Here is a 19,896-nt window from a genome sequence, read left to right as displayed (position 1 = left end):
AACACACTTTCATACCAATTCCATCAACAAGAACATATAACTCTCATGAAAAAATAGTGCACATAAATCACATAACACAACACATAATCATACAATTCCAGAATTTATCTCATATTCATCATTTATTCATCAAAAAAGGAAAAGTTGAGAAAAACCTAAGGGGATTAAGGATTTCTCTCTACCCAATCATGCAATCTACACCCTATTATGAGTGACCCCTATCTTATATTTTCTAGAAAAATACATCTTTAAACTCTAAAAATGGAGTTTCCCTTTAGCCCTAACCTCTTCTTCAAAAATTTGTTTTTTCACATATTAATTCTCAAACTTCTCTACTAATTCCTTTTTAGTAGTAACCTAATTTCTCTTAATTAGTTACTTTCCACCTTGGCCTCACTTATCCTCTTATTTATCAACCTACTCTTTTAGTTTTTAATTTTATTTTAATACTACTACTACCAATATTCTCATTCATTCTCTATTATCCTATTTTTCTATTTTCTATCAAAAAATCTCCTATTCCATTTTATTCTAATAAATAAAATAAAATAACTATAATCTAATTATTTACTTAAATAATTATAACTACGCGTCACCAACCCAAAACATCAAATTATAATATGAACCATTCAAACACTTCAATTGTATATAGAATTAATTTTAAATAATTAAATAAACAAAACTTTAATTTAATAAATAAATTAGAAAAACAGAATGTTTTACCTATAGCCTTGACGATATATGCTCTACCCATTACCCATCATTAAACCTTAATAAGCAAGACATAAAAAGAATACTATGAAATAGCTAATAGAACTTCCATCTAATAAGAAGACTGTTGAATTAAAGTGGATTATGGATCAATTTCGATTAATTGTAAATCACAAGGCCAGTATTATTATTAAGTACTGTTATTTTAGAATATATACACCATTTTAAATTGTTATCCAATAAAAATATATCATTTTATCATATTATAAAAGTATTTCAAAATTTTCAATCTGATTTCTCAGGATGCATGGTCGTCATTAACGGTGTAAAATAAATTTATACTGTCGGAACATCATCCTTTTTCTAAATATATTACACTTTGAAAATATATTTTAAAATAATAAAAAAATATGTGATGAAGCATAAATATAGAATACCTGTAAAAATTAATTTCCCGAATATTTTTTAAATTTAAGTTTTGATTCAATAGTAAATATAATTAACTTTAAAAAACACTACTCAAATTTTTTATTAACAAAATTAATTTAATCGGTTTTAAAATTTATCAATCACTTCATCATATTTTGCTATTTAAGTTATTTAAAAATGCAAGAATAAAATAGATGTTCCTTATAATATTCTTATGTGCGTAAATGGATAATTTATAAGAAAGACAAAGAATGGAATAAGTGACCTAATATTTAATAAAAAAAGAAAAAGAAAGAAAAGAGAGTAATTTGTCGATTGGTGGAAAAAAGAAAAGCTAAGTCAGTGCCTATATAGCAATGAAGGCAGGTTGATAAAGTCAACAAAATGACTCAGATATTAGTCAGCAGGCACGAGTTGCTTGCAACATAATCCCATGCAAACGAATATCACTGGATACGAATACTTAATAATATTAATAATATATTCATAAAGTAACTCTATGTCCATTTCACTTTCTTTTTTCTGTTCTTTTTTTTTAATGTATTTTTTATATTTCAATCCTAATATATATAAACTAGTTTATTTTGTTTTTTTTATTGTTGTTATTACATAATGGTACTACTCTTGTTTCCTGATCTTGGATTGCATGCAGTGCACCAAGCTCTCAATCATTGGTGTCTTTGATTAAATATATTTCTTTTCTGATCAAAAGTAATAATAATATGCTAAAAGATTAAGGTTTATTAGGTCCTCTCCTACTTGTATAACAGATTTTTTTATTTCCATTTTCTCGTTACAGCCTTGCACTTGATGTGAAATATATATTTGATTTTAAAGAGCCGTACTGTACATGTGCACGCCATTCGAGGTCGTGCTAGTAGCAAGTAGCCACGAGCTTATTTTCGTAGTCTTTTTTACAATACTTCCAAACTTTTTTAGGACACTATGATACAGGATGAAAGATATCGGAACCGTCATGTGGATTGAATGAGTTTTAGGAAAAGAGAGAAGCATCCATGGAATAGGAAAAGGAAGAGCATGGAATGTCAAGAAACCAATTCAACAAAATGGAAAATGGTTTGTTTCGGTAGTCTCTAACAAGAAAAAAAACAGAGCATAAGAAAAAAAACACAATAACAACACAAGAGATTAATGTGAAAATTTTAAAATCGGAAAAAAAATCACGATCATTATCAAATGACAATCAGAGAATAATACTATGTGAAAATTGTTACAACATATAGACTATCCTCAACAACACCAAAGTCCCAGTACACACTCTCCAAAGCAAATATTTAATTACCGCTCACAACATTCTAAAACAAGAGTATAAGAGAAAATATAAAAAAGTCTAATACAAACTTAAAGTATTTTTGACTAATACATCTTGAAATGAATAACTTGAATACTATATATAGCCTTGGACTCCTTCTTTCACAAGATTAATCGATGTGCGACTTCAGAGAACTTGTATCCTATATATAGCCTTGAACTCTTTTATCATTCACAAAACTAAACGACGTGAGACTTCTTCAACATGTATATTTTCAACCAACCATAACAATCTCCACCTTGATTGAAAATAATACATAAGTTTTCATTGTCTTCACCGACAATCATACTCCACCATAAAGAGTATTAACATTTGTATTTTCAACCAATCTCAACACGTTTGTGACATGTCATTGAGTCAACTTCCTACCCTTTTCTTGAAAGGCGATAAACTAGTCATTACAATCCCGAAAGATGAGTATAATATTGGGGTTGAAGTTTGCAAACACCGTCTTCATGGAAGAGTGGTTTGGTCAAAAGGATCAACACCATTAACAATGGTGAATTTGAAAAACAAACTGATGGAAATATGACCTCAGTTGGAAAATGGAGTATTACTTCATTAGGGAAGGAATTCTTTGAATTTGTTTTCTCTTCCTTAGAAGATGGTCAAAGAGTCAGGTCGAACATTTTGTGCAGGGTTTTGGTGGACCCGGGTCTAACAAAGGAATTCAGCTACAAGATCTTGGTGGAAAGAGTTTGTTTTCCTTCTTTGTGGACATTGAGTATGAAAAATCCCTGATTTTTTCTCCTTTAGGATTTAGGGTTTCAGGTTTAGGATTCAGAAACCTGATAAGGTTATGTATATTCATGTGGGGAAGAAAACTATCACAGAAGAAATTCTTAACCCAATCTTAGAAGAAAAAAAACCAAGATAACATTATGACAAAGACAAACTTAGAGCAACAACATGATATGCAGTTGGAGACAGAACCAATTATACACACATTTGATGCCAACATTTATGACAATATTATTGTTATAGATCCATAAGGAACTTTACAAATAAAGGAAACTTAAATAAGTTCTGATAGTGAGTATATTTATGTTACTCAAATGGAGGAAGTTGTTCTTGAAACACAAAACCAAATGGTTGAGTATCAGCAGAAACAGGTAAAGGATTTCTTACATCAGTCTTGGGTAAATATGGTTGAAATTGAAAGTGGTGATTGTAGCACCTCAAATTTGCCCCCCTCATTCATGCATTCATTTTTAGGTCATTTAACATTTCATATTGCATTTCATCATGTCAATCAGAATTAGATCCAAGAAGTTTGAATATCATCCAAGATACTTTGTGGGTTCTATCTGGGTGATCAGTCAACACAATGGAATGACTTGAGTTACTTCCAACATGTTCAAATGGGGTCTATTCATCATTCAAAACGCTAATCTTGAAGGAGCAAAAGTCTGTTCCTGAGCTGTCATGCTCGCTAGGCGAGCAGCGTGGTTCGCCTAGCGAGTCTGAACTGTCATGCTCGCTAGGCGAGCAAATTCTTCGCTAGGCGAAGCGCACGCATTTTAAAAATAAAAAAAATATATAACAGAAAAATATTGGACTTGGACCTCTCTCATTTGAGCCCACCAAGCCACGAAAATCAGGTTATAAATTCTAAAACTTCAGTGGAAAAACCCTAGAAGAGCTAACAGAATTCAGAGCAGCCTCCATAGACATTGAAGAAAAAACTCCTTTGCACAGGATTACCTCTACCAATTCCATCTCATATAAACCCTAAGATTGCTTTGCAAACCCAACCGGGCAATTCAATTTCATTCGATCTCTCCAATCAGGTTTTCCATATTTCCATTACTTTATGCTTTCAATTTGAAATTTCTGAATGTATGAGGCATCATGGGTGAATTTGGAAGAGTGGGTATCGTTAGGTTTCACATGTGGGTTTAGATATGCATGAATGTGTAGAACAATGCCTTGAATGTTTGATCACTTAATTTCTGAAATGGGTACCACGAGGTTTGGGGTTACTGAAATCGGACTACTATCAAGGAAGAACCCAGAACCCGCAAGCATTCGCTAGCACCTCGCTAGGCGAGCCTGCAGCGAAGCTTCGTTAAGCCTTCGCTAAGCGAAGCAGTAGCGATGATGACAGTAGCTGTTTTTTTTTTGTTTACTCTCTAATCTGTTTGGTGTTTTGTTGTGACATGTTTTCTATTGCGTCCGTGCACTGTTTACCTGACATTGTTGTTGTTATGATTCTTTTGTTTGGTGCAACTCTTGATTGCACCCCATCTTGTTATTCTAACTTGTTTGTTGAGTTTTTTGTGAGGGCTCACATGACTCTTGAAGAGATAGCTTGCTTGGTATTCCACTTTATTTGTGGGATACCATTTGGAGATTTATTCCGATTACTTTGCTGACTTGCTTTTTTTGATGGTGCTAGCTTGAGAGATCATCGGGTTTCTTGCTTCTTTAGTTGTTATTACTTCGGATTTTTATCCGTGTGGTAGATCTCTTGATCCCTTTAGCATTCCTGCATTTTACCGCTTTCTTAGCTGGAAGACCTCGATAGGAGGCGATGTTTTTTGTGTGTTTACTTTTGTGCCCAAAGACCTCCAAGAAGAGGCACCAGTGCTAAAGACCTCCACGAAGAGGCAATTGACGGATAAAAGGGATTAGTAGTCAATCCCCCGTTATTCAGTGTGTCGTTCTTTATGCTCGCACTACGTGTCGATGCTTCAGAACAAAAGTCCAAGATCTTTTGTCCGGTCAGTCAGTGGAAAGGGTTCCACCTTTCTGAATCCCCACTTTTTGTCATGAGCTCACCCTGTCCAGGGTTAAGAGCTATAAGGTCTTATCCTCATTACCCTTTTTATCTGCTCACCCTGACGTTCAGTGTCAGTGGTTAAGAGCCTGTTTGATTACCCTTCCATGGCTTGTTTGTCGAGGTTGATATGATCCCTATTGACTAAAGCCCTACCCATGTATGTTTGAGCCCCCTTGTTGGCGTGTTTACTTTATGCATGTTTGTTTTGTATGGTGTGATCGTCTCCCCATAGGATTGCTAGGCTTCGTATAGTCTCTCGTTTGCATGTCAATTAAGGTAGCACGGTTCCTTCGTCTAGAACTTCCTTTTTTGCATGAGCATTCCTAAAACAAACAAACTCATTGATTTTTCTTCTCCTAGGAACACGTTAACTCCTTCTACTACAGGTGAGTAAGTCTCCAAAGGTCGAGCATCCGGTAGGTTGCGTAGTAACGTCGTTCACCTAAAAAAAACAAAAAAACACAAAACAAACAAATAGGTCAGTCGAGCTACGAAGACTCTGATTCTTATATTCAGATGAGATATGTATGCAGTGGATGCGACATCCGTGTGAGTCATTTTCTTTTGACCCCTCTTTTAGTAAATAGTACATGAGATAAACCCACACCCTTTAGACAAGAACAACAAGAGTGGATCCCGTAGAGTACTACGGATGCGTAGGGGTGCTAATACCTTCCCTTCGCATAATCGACTCCCGAACCCAAGATTTGGTTGCGAGACCTTGTCTTTTCCTTTCCTTTTTCCAGGTTTACTTCGAGCGTTTCCTTTCCCTCCTTTGGGATAAATAACGCACGGTGGCGACTCTTCTGTCATTTTTTTTTCTGGTTGTTTCGTTTCGCATTTAGGTTGCGACAGTGATGAACATGACATTGACTATATTCCTAAAAAGGAATTTCAATTGGTTTCCTCAAATAAAAAAAGAAACAAAAATTCTAAATACATTGATAACACTAGATTATGGTCTAGTCATCCCAAAAGGTCCTTATGAAAAGCCTCTTTAGGAACATTAGAGGTGTGGCCAAAATCTCCTTTAGCCTTGCCCTAAGGAGACTGATTGAAGCTAACATACCTGACTTTGTGTTCATTGTTGAACCTTGGATGAATTTCGACAAGTTTCCTCAAAATTGGATTCAAAATTTTGATCTAAAGCCTTTTGCTTTTAATCAAAGAGTTGACCTCCTGCCAAATCTTTGGTGTTTCTATAAGTCTAACCTTAATCCGGTCATAATCAAATGTGATGATCAGCATGTTTCTTTTATTATAAACTCTCAAAATATCACTTTAGGATTCTCCGTTACCTATGCTTCTACTTGTTACTTACCCAGAAGAAATCTTTGGCATAATCTTAGCAACATTACTTATAACATCCCTTGGCACTTTATAGGTAATTTTAATGCTCTAATTAGTATTGACGAGTATAAGGGAATTCACATTCATGCTAAAACTCATATTAATGATTTTTTTCAATTAGTCTAATTCTAATCACTTTATCCATCTTCCTATTGTGGGGAATAAGTTCACTTGGTCCAATGGTAGGAATGGTAGATATTTAACTGAAAAAAGACTTGATAGAGTGATTTGTAATGTTGATTTGTTGGATGCTTGTAATATTGTGGTCTTAACACTCTTACCAAAATGAAAACTGATCATTTTCCCATTTTACTTACTTTTGATCTTGAGAAAGTAACTTACATGTCTTAGTTTAAATTTCTCAAAATGTGGTCCCTTAATGAGGATTGCAATAGAGTTATCAAGAATTCCTAGAATACCAATTTTTTTTGATGTCCTATGTACATCCTTGACAAGAAGCTTAGAATTTTGAAACCTAATCTTAAAGTTTGGAACAAAACCAACTTTGGTGATGTGAAAAGAAAAGTTATAGAAGCTGAAAACTTATAGACTAAAATTGAGTCCACATGTTATAAGGATTGTTTGTAGGCTAAAGAGTCAAAGACTCAGCTTGATCTGGATGTTTCCCTTAACCTTGAAGAAGAATTTTGGAAAGAGAAGTCTAGGATGAATTGGCATACCTCTAGGGATAAACCCTAATTTTTTTCATACTTATGCCAAACTAGAAGGAAAACTAATGTTATCTCTTTTTTAAACATCAATGATAATGTTATCACTGACACGACTACCATGGAAAACCATATTGAGCAACATTTCATTAATTTGTTTAATAAAAAAGTTTCTTACAGGATAATGACATGGTTCAAGATCTCATTCCTAAGCTGGTATACGATCAAACTAACTACATGCTCACTAAGACCCCTTCAGCTTAAGAGATCCATAAGACAATCATGGAGCTTAATGTTGACTCTACCCCTGGACCTGATGGTTTTAGGGCTTTCTTCTACCAAAAGTATTGGGATATTATCAAGTTGGATGTTACCAATGCTGTTTGTCATTTCTTTTTGTAGGGTTGGATTCTTCCTAACTATAATGCTAACACTATTATTTTTATTTCTAAAACCAATGAAGCCAATTCCTTATATCACTATAGACCTATAGATCTTGCTAACTTTAAATATGATATTGTCACTAAAGTTATTGTTGATAGGATATCTACCTTTCTCCCTTCCCTGATCTCTTGAGAAAAAAAGGTTTATAAATGGTAGAAGCATTAGAGACTGTATATGTCTCACTTCTGAAGTTATTAACCCGCTTAACAATAAGAGTTTTAGTGGTAATGTGGCTTTGAAAATTGACATTTCCAAGGCATTTGACACCCTTAGTTGAACTTTAATAAACAAAACTCTTGAATGTTGTGGGTTCAGTGATAAGTTTTGTAAGTAGATCATTGTTATCCTTCAGTTTGCCTATCTCTCCATTGGTCTAAATGGCAAGCAAGTTGGATACTTTAACTATTCTAATGGTGTTAGGTAAGGAGATCCCTTACCCCCGTCCTCTTTTGTCTTGTAGAAGAGGTTCTAAGCAGGGGTATATCTAAGCTTGTGTCTAACGACCAAATAAATCTCATCAAGGGATCTAGAAATTGTTTTGTCCCCTCTCACACTCTTTACGCTGATGATATCATGATTTTTTGTATATAGCATCAAAAATCCATGACAGCTATTTCTAATCTCCTAAATGACCATGCTATTTGTTCTGGCCAATTTTGTAATAAGGCTAAATCTCCCATCTATGCAGGTGGCATGTCTCATAACAGGCATCAAAGGCTGGCAGACTTGATTGGTTTCACCATAGTCACTCCCTCTTTCATTTACCTTGGAGCTCATATTTTTATAGGAAGACATAAAGATTCTCACTTTCAATTCATTGCCGGTAGGATCATGATTTAGTTAGCATTTTGGAAGGTTATCCTTCTCTCTATGGATGGAAGAGTTCAGCTGGCAAAAGATGTTATTCAGAGCATGATGGTTCAATGTATTTCCGTTTACAATTTGTCTACTAGCATAATTAAGTGCATTGCAACATGGATGAGAAACTTCACATGGAGTGGAAACTTGGATAAAAAGAAGATAATGAATGTGGCTTGGAATACTTGTTGCAAAAGTATTAAAGAAAGTGGTTTTGGCTTAAAACCCCTCAAGAATTTGAATGCTGCTACTAATCTCCATATGTGTTGGAATTTCTTAAATGGAAATAATGGTTGATCTGCTCTGCTTGCTTCCAGAGTTAGAAGAAATAATAGAATCATAAATTATACCATCAAGTCTTCTATTTGGAGTAGCATTAAAGATAGTTTTGGTACAGTCAATGACAACATCCAATGGTTGATTAGAAATGGAAAACAAACAAACTTTTGGTTAGACACTTGGCTTGATAAACCTTTGGTGATCAACATAAAAATTCCTGATATTTTTCACAACACCCTTACTTAAAAGTTGAATGATTTTCTATTGAACAAGAACTAGAAAACACCTGCCAACATTCAAACTGCATTCCCTAGTCTTCTCTCTATTGTTTCAAAAGTGCAGAGTCCAGATTTTGAGATGGAAGATGTACTGGTTTGGAAAGATACTGACAATGGCATGCTGATCTTAAAGCAAGCATACAACTTCCTCCAAAATCCTAATCCTAGTGTTATTTGGTCGAATTTCCCATGGAATAGTAACATCTCTCCTTCTTAGTCTATGTTTATGTTGAGATTCATTCACAACAAAATTCCCATGAATGATAATTTGACTATTAAAGGCCTTTCATTTTCTTCTATCTATGACCTCTGCAAATCTCAACAAGAAACTTCCATTCATATGTTCTTTGAGTGCTCATATGTCAGAAACATTTGGAATTGCTTGATAAGGATGGTACCCCTAGGATTAGACTTTATTCTTAAGGGGTTTTAGTTTTGTCCCTTTGTGTTCTTTTGTTCTTCTATCTTTTTTTTTAATTTAATGGATCTCTCTTTTGGTTTAAAAAAAATAAAATCTATACTATCTAATGATTATGAGATTAGATATATTTTATTTCTAAAAAAAGGATGAAATATATCGGTTTCATACTAAAACTATAGAACCTATCATAAGAAGTATATATTAAGTATAATGTTTTTGTGATGGAAAAAGTTTTATTTGTATTAATTAGTTTTCAAAACAAGATATCACAATAGTCGTATATTATGCCATATTCATATCAATACAATAAGCGTTTTACACTCTTTTATGATATCAGATAAACTGATCCAACCCTAACTTTTCTCTCTAGCCGCCTTTCCCTTCCCTCACTGTGTCTGAACATGGTTTCCCCACTCAAACCTCTGACGATACTTCTTCAGCCAATACCTCCACAAATACTCAGGCAGTGAAACCCAATTTCTGAAGGTAGATAAAAATAATAAAGGGGGATTTGAATTGTTTTCACTAACAATAAAAACTTTTGGAAACGCCACACACACAAAAATCAAAACAAACAACGCATAAGTTTATCCTGGTTCGCTTGAAATTCAAAGCTACTCCAGTCCACCCGGCCAAGGTGATTTCGCCTTCAATAAGTACTTAATCCAATAATCTAGAAAGATTACAACAAACGTCTAAGAGTACATTGATCTCGTAGCCCTCTCAAGTCTACAGACTTCATAAGTCACTTGAGGAAATTTACAACAACTATTTTAGAATTACAATAAGGTGTTTAATGCTTCTAGATAAGCAATGTGAACACAGTAATAACAAAGATCAAGATCACACTTAGAGCAACAACTCGTGTGATAACGTGAGACAAGAATTTAGTGTATGACTTGATTTTGATGTGCATAATTCTTGTGTAATAGCTTCGTATTTTTGAATGATGATAGTTGGGTCTTTTTATAGTGCTTGGAGATGATGTCGTTGAATGGAGCATTGAAGCTGATATCTTGCCAATAATAGGACTTAAATGACATTAACATTATTGTCCTTTCCATTGCAGTTTAGGGGAGTATTCAATTTTCTCCATATAGAGATTCATACCATAATTGGGATACTTCATTGTTAAGTCTTGATCTGATCTGTTGGGCATGAAATAGAGTGCACGAAATTCAGATTCTTCTCTTAGATCTTGTATTCTTCAGATAGTTGTCTGATGTGTTTTCTTCATAAGTTCTTGATTGATCTCTAATTAGAAATTCTTCAGAGGATCATCAGAGTATACATGTGCGGGATCCTTCAGGTGTAGAGTTTCAGAGTCTTCAGATGTCAGATCGAATATCTTTGACTCTAAGTCAGCTGTTCTTGATTATTATGATGTTAGATGATTTTCATCAAATTCATTTTTCATTAGAGTCCTGCACAATTAGAGAATTTTATTAGGGTACCAAAATGTTTCATCCTTTGTTATCATCAAAACTTAGAGATATATTGCAGAACCAAAATCTTGTTCTAACAATCTCCCCCTTTTTGATGATGACAAAACTTCAGATTGTTGATGAAACAATGATACTTCATAATAATTAAAGGAAGATAATTTCAGAGTCAGATATACTATGACTTCCTCTGAGATAAGCAAGCTCCCCCTAAATCTGATACTTTAGAAGGTTTGGAGTTTCTTACCAGAGCCTCTTATGTTGCTTAGCTTATTTTTCAGATGTTTTACTCGGATACTTCCTGCAAGAAAGTTTAGACTACACAATATATTTAAATTTTTAGAATGTAAGCAGTGCAATATGAGACTCAGATATTGATTTCATCAGAAGGCTGTTTAATTATTTCTCCCCCTTTTTATCAGACTCAAAAAGACATGACTGAGAAAAATAGATAGTACAAAACAAAATTTCATTAGATAATGGGAAAGAGGTACAGAGAAAGAGAACCATAGAAGCTAAAAACACTTAAAAGAAAACAAAAAAAAAACACAAAACACAAAGCCTAAAGTGCCTAAGGGTTTTGCGGAGGTGGAATTCTCTGAAGCAACTGAGTCAAGAGAGTCTGAATACTAGAGTTGACAGAGTCATGTTGATCTAGTCTGGCTCTCATAAGCTGTTGTTCCTTCTGGAGCTCTTCCAGAGTCTTAAGCACCAGCGGAGCGAGATTAGAGTTTGAGGTCTCAACCTGAGTCAGAACAACTTCATTTGCCTTAGCAGCTTCTTCCGCAACAATGTGTGCTGCTTCTTAAGCGCCAACCTTGGCTTTGGCTTTAGCTTCAGCAGCAGCCTCAGAGGCGGCCTTTTCTTAGGATTCTTTTCTTTCTTCCTCTTCAGCTTCTAGTCTAGGCTTCTCTTGATCTTCCTGGAAAGTTTTCTCTTCAGCTTCTCTGGCCAGACGAGCCTCTAGCCTCTCATCAGTTTCTCTGATGTAGTCACTTCTGACTTGTTCATAGAGGCCTTTCAGCTTGAAGACCTCAAATGTCACCCATATGAGATAAATCGGATGTCATAAGGCTAATTGTGTAAATGTCAAATTGGATGTCTTGATATTTATTAATGTACGCTGATACTGAGGTATGGACAAATTGGTCCTGTACAATTCAGCAAATTTGTACAGTCTGTTTTCAGGAAAAACAGACTTAGCATATGGTCCTTGATTTGGATGTCAAACTGAATGTTGTGACATTCATTCCTGACAGCGTATGCTATTTTGTAGGTTGTTTAGTTTTTCTGTTTCATCATTTTTCTCAGGCTATTTTTCAGGGATTCAACAGCTGAGAGAAAATCCAGGAAACTAACAACCAAGCTACAATTAATGAACCTAACAAATAGCCTATTTGTTAGCAACCTAGATGTGGAATTTAGGGGAACTCGCGTGACCTTAATTTCAGGAAAATACAAGTACAAGGCCCAAGTGCTGCAATATAAAAGGATGGCAATCCTTCATTCAGAACTGGGGATTTTAGGCGTGAAGATTTAGTGTGTCCATCATACTTCACTGTTGTATTTTTGCGAGTCTTGTATTAGACGTATCTTGTAAGCCAAGCTATTATCACGTAGATGATTGCATTGGTATAGGGTGTTCATTGAGTTGTAAGTGTTGTGTCACTCTAAGCTTTTAAGCGTGAGTGCTGTGTATCTTGATTAACGTTGTTAAGCACAATCAAGAGTTGTTTGAAGTGTGACTTCATAATTGTCTTTAATATTGATTAAAGGTAGTAATCACTGAGGTGATTGAGGGGGAGTGAGTAGGAACTCTGATCTTAGTGTAAGATTGAAATTGCATTGGGTAGGTATTAAGTGATAGGGTTAAACAGTTGGTTTAAGGTATGAATTAATACTACTAATAGTGGATTTCCTCCCTGACTTGGTAGCCCCCAGACGTAGGTCATGTTGGACTGAACTGGGTAAACAATTACCTGTGTTATTTACTGCACTTACTTTTAAGTTCTGCATAATTCTTGTCTGCGCAGAATCGGATGTCATAACAACCCGTGTGACATCGAAAGTCTGATAACTAGAATTTCAGGAGATTTCAATGCTATTCTTGGGGCTCATGAGCATAGAGGTTGCCATACACCTTATATATCTTACATTCATGATTTTCAAGATTGGGTCAACATTAATTGTCTTGTAGATATGCTTACCAAATGATCGTTTTTTACTTGGTCTAATGGTAGAAGGGGTGTTGCTCTTGTTGAAAGGAAGTTGGATATGGTCTTCTATAATCAAAATCTGTTAAATGTTTGCACCTATTCTAACATCATTACTCTTCCTAAGCTTAGGTCTGACCATTTTCCCATTCATGTGGATGCTTGCTTCTCTTTTATTAGACATGGATCTAGATTCATATTCATTACTATGTGGACTTTACATGATAAATATAGAGAGTTCATTGTTGATGTTTCGTCTCAACCCGTGGTTGGATGCCCCATGTTTATCCTTTACCCAAAGCCCCACAACATTAAAAACCAATTTAAATCTTGGAATAAAGAAGTTTTAGGGATATTCACAAGACAATTCAATCTACAACTCTCAACCTTTATAATATTCAGGAGCAAATTCAAAATGTAGGTATGTCCGACTCTCTTAGAAATGAGGAAATTAAAGCTCAACTTGATCTTGAGCAGGCCCTTAGCAAAGAATATGCCTTTTGGATGGAAAATGCAGGGCTTAATTGACACAAAAAAAGTGACATGAATGCTGCTTATTTTTACAAGTTGGCCAAGATAAAAGGAGCTAGGAATAAAATTACAACTTTGAGAGATGGGGAAATATTTGATCACTGATCCTACTGAGTTGGAAGAGCATGTTGTCACTTATTTCACTAACATTTTTGGTTTTGTAGGTAATTTTCAAGACTTATACTTGATTGACATCATTCCTTCTTTAGTGAATGATGCCATGAATGCAACCCTCACTTATATTCTTTCTGTTGAGGAGATTACAGCTACCGTCTTTGGCCTAAAAAAGGAGAGTGCTCTAGCCCCTGATGGTTTTGGGGGAGTTTTATTTCAAACCTATTTGGAACATAATTCATATTGAGGTCTACAACTCCATTTGGCAGTTCTTTAAATCTGGTTGGATGCTTCCTAATTACAATTCCATTACCATTATCCTCCTCCCTAAGACTTTAGATGCTGACACAATTGGAAATTTTAGCCAGTTGCTTTGGAAAATTTAAGTTTAAAATAATCTCCAAGCTTATTGCAGATAGACTTTCTAGCATCATGCCTTTTCTGATTTTCAAAGAGAAAAATGGTTTTATTCAAGGTAGAAACATCAAGGATTGTTTATGTTTGGCCTTTGAGGTTGCAAATCTGCTGGATAAGAAGACTCGTGGTGGCAATTTGGATCTTAAGGTAGACATTACAAAGGATTATGATACTCTCAATTGGAAGTTTATCATCAAAGTTCTCAAGAGATATGGTTTCAAATTTGTCTTCTACCATTAGATTTCCAATATCCTTGAATGAGCTAAGATGACAGTGGCCCTCAATGGTTCTCTTCATGGATTCTTCTCTTGCAAAAGAGGGGTTAAGTAAGGGGACCCACTTTCTCCTCTTCTTTTTTGTTTGGCTGAAGATGTTTTGAGAAGACATCTTTATATGCTAGTCATTTCTAGCACTCTTTCTCCAATCAAGGAAACTAAAGAGGTCGGTATTCCCTCTCATATATTTTATGCAGATTATATTCTAGTGTTCTATAAAGCCAATACTGCCAATATCATTGCTCTCCAGAAACTGTTTTCTGCGTATTCTGTAGCTTCTGGTTAGCATATCAATTTGCAAAAATTTACTATTTTTCTTGGCTCTATGTGTAATAGCAGGGCTGAGCATTTCACTCATCTCACGGGTTTTCCTAGGGGTTCTCTTCTTTTTTATTACTTGGGGTTCCTTTTTATTACTTGGAGGTCTGGGTTTAAGGTCTCTTTGAAGGAGAATTGCGATCCAAAACGCAACGGAAATTAAAATTTTCTCCTTTAGAGATCCTTACGAATGGTCATGATCAGTGATAGAATATTTACCTCTTGTGACGATTGAAACCTTTGGTGCAGATCTCTTGTGACGATCAAAACCTTTGATGCAGATCCACGGAGCGATCACGAACGTTGAACGATGACAACGTCTCTACTCAGCCCACATGAATGAATTCCTTCAATCTCAGTGCTAGCTGGTATGAATGAAGGCTTTGAGTGAGAGAGAGAAAGAGAGAAAACGAAAATAATGCAACCGCAATCAATGCTTCTGCACAAGGGTTCTATTTATAGAACCACTTGTGTGGGCTTCAAGCTAAAAAGCCCACTTAAGTGTATTTTGGCCCATATCTTATAATATGCCCAAAATCACTTAAGCTCATGGTACCTTACCATATTTCGTATTCTACTTAAGTACACCGTACCTTTACGATGTTCTACAATTCACTTAAGGGCACCGTACCTTACAGTGTTCCTTAGTTACTTTATCTCTCATCAATCTGTCCTTTGTGTGTGACCCTGTAGGTTTTCGCGGCATTGGCAATTATATTAAATCATGTATTTAACATAATAAACAGTGAGCGGTATCTAGCAACACATCACTGCTACCCAAGACACGAAAATGTCATGTGATCTAACAATTCCTTCTGTGATAATACTTATGTGTATAATTACCCTTTTGCCCTTATGTCTATATTGAACACAAGACATATACCGTGTCATCCTTGTCCAGTTCAATATTTGGCCCATAGACATTTATCCTGTTATGCAGGATGGGCAAATTCCATCTAGGTCACTCACAGGGCCGGCCCAATCAATCTGGAGGCCCTGTTTTAATTTAATAAATAGGCCTAAATCTAAAATATATATATAATTTAATAATAAAAAAATACACTAAAAAATACACTATCAATCTGGAGGCCCTTCTTTAATGCCGACGTTTCATTTTCCTTGGCGTCTTTTCGGTTTTAGGTTGCGTTTGGAATGAGGAAAAATAATATATATTTTAAATTTTTTCATATTAATTAGATTTAAAAAAAAAAAAAATAGGCCCCCAAAATTTTGGGGCCCAGTTCCATAGGGCCTGTTGCGCCTGTGAAAGGCCGGCCCTGGTCACTCATGTCCCTCAGCATGCTTCGTGGAGTACCCATCAACTGTCTTTATGGTTATCCAGTTACGGACAATGTTTGATCAGCAATAAAACACTCGACTCTACATCTAGGGTCCATAGTGGTTTCAGGTCGAAGAGTGGTATACACCATTATCACCATGAGAATAACTTATGACACTTTGCATAACTTTCTATATAATATTCTCATAGCGGGTCAATCCGGTATAAATATTACTCTTAATATTCATACCTATGTTTAAGACTTGATAACTCCTTATCCATGATCCATGAGATGTGATCATCAGTCTATATACATAATAATCTTAATGCTTTAATGTCATCCCACTTCACAATAAAGCTCGACTACGGATACTTTAAGAATAGTGTCCTTATGTTTAATGTGATCTCATGATTAAGTCATGCTTGATACATTAAACAGACTAGCTATTCTAGGGACTTTATTAAACAAACGTAATAAAGAAAAAGCCTTTTATTATTAATAAATAATTCGATACAAGTACCAAAAGTATTGGCCTCTAGGGCTTACACCAACACTCTTATTACTCTAAATGAAGCCTTAAGCTTATCACCAACATCAAAGCCCAAATTATCATGTCCGACAACAATTCTTCGTTGCCTTCCTCTACTTGAATGACATACTTCAACCTTCTTAAGTCTTTTCAGGTTACAGTCCTCCCTCTAAAGACCCATATTATTAAGGAAGTAATACGACAACCTCCTTCTATATTGTTGTTGAAGTGTAATTGTGACAGGGTTGTTGGATCTAGTTCTATTAGGTGTGGTGGAATTTTCAGAGATTCCAAAGGGAATTTCAATTTGACCCTTGCTGAGCAAACCCTGATTGTTAACTCCTTACATGCTGAATTCTTTGTTGTTCTTTGTGCTATTAAAATTACTAGAGATAAAGCAAGATTTAAGCTTTGGATTGAGAGTGACTCTCTTTTGGTTGTCCAAGTTTTTTTAAAGGATTCGATAGTTCCTTGGCATCTTAGAAGTAGATGGATTCATCGTAAAAAAGATAACTAATATATCTTTTGTTATCACTCATATTTATATGGGAGAAAACTCTTGTGCGATTTTTTTGCTAATATGGGCCAAACTTCTCAATATTTGACTTTTTTTGAAGAAATTTCTTGAAAATTAGATATTGCTTTGTAAAGAATAGGCTAAATTTGTCTTTTTCCAGATTTGTTTCCTCTTGAGAGGGTTTTGACCTAGTTCCCCTATTTTTTTTTCTCTCATTTTATTTTTATATTTTAATATTTATTTAAAAAATAAATTAACTCTAAAAAATATTATTTTTTTAAATATTTTAAAAAAATTATTTATTTAAAATATATAAAAAAACGGATCCATAATCATTTATTTAATATAAATTAAATTTGACACATTTAAAAGAGATATGAACAATACTATTCTCCTCATTCCAAATCTCAAATTATAAGTCACCTAATAAGTATTTGTGATAAATTATAAATTGCTTGACAATTTTAATTAGAGATTAATTACTATATACTGTCAGTGTAAAAAGTTTTACACCGTCGGTTCATCACCATTACCCGTTTATATTATTTTATAGATTTTTAAAATAAAAGTCAAACTTCTTGTAATATCCAACGTCTATAATTAACTGATGACGTAAAACCCTTTTACACTGACAGTGTATTTCAATTAATCTCTTTCAATTAATAATTTTTTTCTAATTTATTACTTTTCTTCAATTCTTTTAATTTATTTTTATGTAATGAAATACAAAGTTATAAGAAAACTGTCTGTACATAATTCTTTTATTATATTTCTTAATATGAATATCTAAGATTTATTATGGAGATAATTTATTTTTATTATGGAGGAATATATTAATATTTAATCTTTAATACATCTTGAATATAATTATCTCTGTAATAAATGATAGAAAACCAAAAGAAAAAATTAAAATACTTAATACTATATCCAATATCCATAAGAAAAAGTGATCCATGAAGTTCCGAAGGTACAATAAAGAATCGAACGGTGGAGGAACATCCATCCGCGGAAACACGGAGCCGCTCACACCCAAAACCTTGGAATCTCACGCACACCCTTCTATACACAATCAAAAAGTAACTTTGAACGCAGACACACCCACTACCTTTCTCCCTCCCCCTAACCTAACCATAGTTAACTCCTAACCGTACTTCATTACCACCCACTCACTCATTCTCGTTCTCTATTCTCCTCTTCCTACTCTTTATTTATACCCCATTTACACCTGCACCCTAGTTCCATTCCCTTCTGCTTCACCTCTTCTCCTTCTTCTCCTCATGTGAACGCTATTTCACTACAATAATACTACAACACTTCAAAATAAACATGAGTTGCAACGGTTGCCGTGTCCTTAGAAAGGGTTGTAGTGAGTCTTGTATCTTACGCCCTTGTATTCAATGGATCGATACCCCTGAATCACAAGGCTATGCCACTCTCTTCGTAGCCAAGTTTTTTGGTCGTGCTGACCTTATGTCTTTCATTTCTAACGTCCCTCAACCACAAAGACCCGGTAAATTATCTTATTTTTTACTCTTGTTTTTATTTTATTATTACTTTGCAATTAATCTGAGTTACCTTTAACCTTTAAGAAACAGACATCATATACATGAATTTGACTAGACTAGTTACTAAAAATTACTTAGCTAACTAAAGTTTCTTCTGTATTATTGTTATGCAGCTTTGTTTCAATCTCTCTTGTTTGAAGCGTGTGGACGAACGGTTAATCCCGTTAACGGTGCTGTTGGCCTTTTATGGACAGGAAACTGGCACGTGTGTCAAGCGGCTGTTGAAACCGTTCTCCGCGGCGGAACCCTTGGGCCTATACCGGAGCTTCTATGTTTAGATGACGCATCCGAAGGGGAGGTCACGTGTAACGACGCGCGGAGGATCCGAGATCCGAACTCGAGTTTCCGGTTCGTGAGTTCCGGTGGTAAACGCAAGCGATTGAGTGAAGCTGCGAAGATTCAGACTCAGACGACGACTGATCTTAATCTCCGGTTGACTCCATGTTTTCTTCAGAACGCGTTGACCAACAGTTACCGGAGGGACGTTTGTCGGCAGGGGACACCGTCGTTGAATTCTGAGGAATCTGTGACGACGACGACGACGTGTTTGGAGAGTGGGAACGGAGATGAGTACGTTCACGACGGAGACCGGAAAGTTCTTAACCTTTTTGTTTGAGGGATATTTCTTCTTTATGAGATTCGTGTTTTTTGTTTCTGGATCGTGCGATTAAGGGCTTGTGAGCACGCTATTTTTGTCTTTTTTTTAGTGATTTCTTTTACCGGAAAATAATTCCGGTGAGATTTTGTAAAACGCCGGCACATGATTTTTCTCTGTTCTTTTATTAACAGGGAGAAAGATGAAGGTTAGTCGGTGAGGATTTTTTTTTTTTAAAAAAAAATCTGTCAAACATGTTGCTATGAAGGTGTGACATGAATATTAAATAATTAAATCCTAAAGTAAAAACATATTTTCTTTTTATTATTATATTTTTTATCAGAGTATTTGGAAATTTTGGAGTTGGTGTTTTGTAGAATTAATGATCTTGAGCTTATTTTTTGTTAGCATTGTTTTTAAGCTTTTGGTGACCAATGAAACGCTGTTTTTTAAGAAAAAAGAAAGAAAGAAAAGTTTGATTCAAGCGGCTAAACACCTTTTTGACCTCATCCGTATACAAAAGACACGTGGGAGTTGTCTGTGACTC

The 19,896-nt window shown here is 34.9% G+C and overlaps 1 protein-coding gene across 1 annotated transcript; it reads left to right on the top strand.

Annotated features, from left to right (window-relative positions):
* Positions 1-18,310: 18,310 nt before the first annotated feature.
* On the top strand, positions 18,311-19,679 carry LOC127120464 (LOB domain-containing protein 37). Its single transcript, XM_051050895.1, has 2 exons — positions 18,311-18,699; positions 18,868-19,679. Exons 1-2 carry the CDS (start codon positions 18,516-18,518, stop codon positions 19,368-19,370), a joined length of 687 nt encoding a protein of 228 aa, XP_050906852.1. The 5' UTR covers positions 18,311-18,515; the 3' UTR covers positions 19,371-19,679.
* Positions 19,680-19,896: the final 217 nt, after the last annotated feature.

Source organism: Lathyrus oleraceus, chromosome 2, assembly GCF_024323335.1.
Source record: "Lathyrus oleraceus cultivar Zhongwan6 chromosome 2, CAAS_Psat_ZW6_1.0, whole genome shotgun sequence".
NCBI classification, from domain to species: domain Eukaryota; kingdom Viridiplantae; phylum Streptophyta; class Magnoliopsida; order Fabales; family Fabaceae; genus Lathyrus; species Lathyrus oleraceus.
Note: the sequence above shows the minus strand (reverse complement) of the source record. Positions and strands in the feature narration are given on the sequence as shown.

Coding starts and splice junctions, on each gene's coding strand:
- LOC127120464 (XM_051050895.1), top strand. CDS start 18,516: ATGAGTTGCAACGGTTGCCGTGTCCTTAGAAAGGGTTGTAGTGAGTCT. Junction 18,700..18,867: donor CCCTCAACCACAAAGACCCG/GTAAATTATCTT, acceptor ATTGTTATGCAG/CTTTGTTTCAATCTCTCTTG.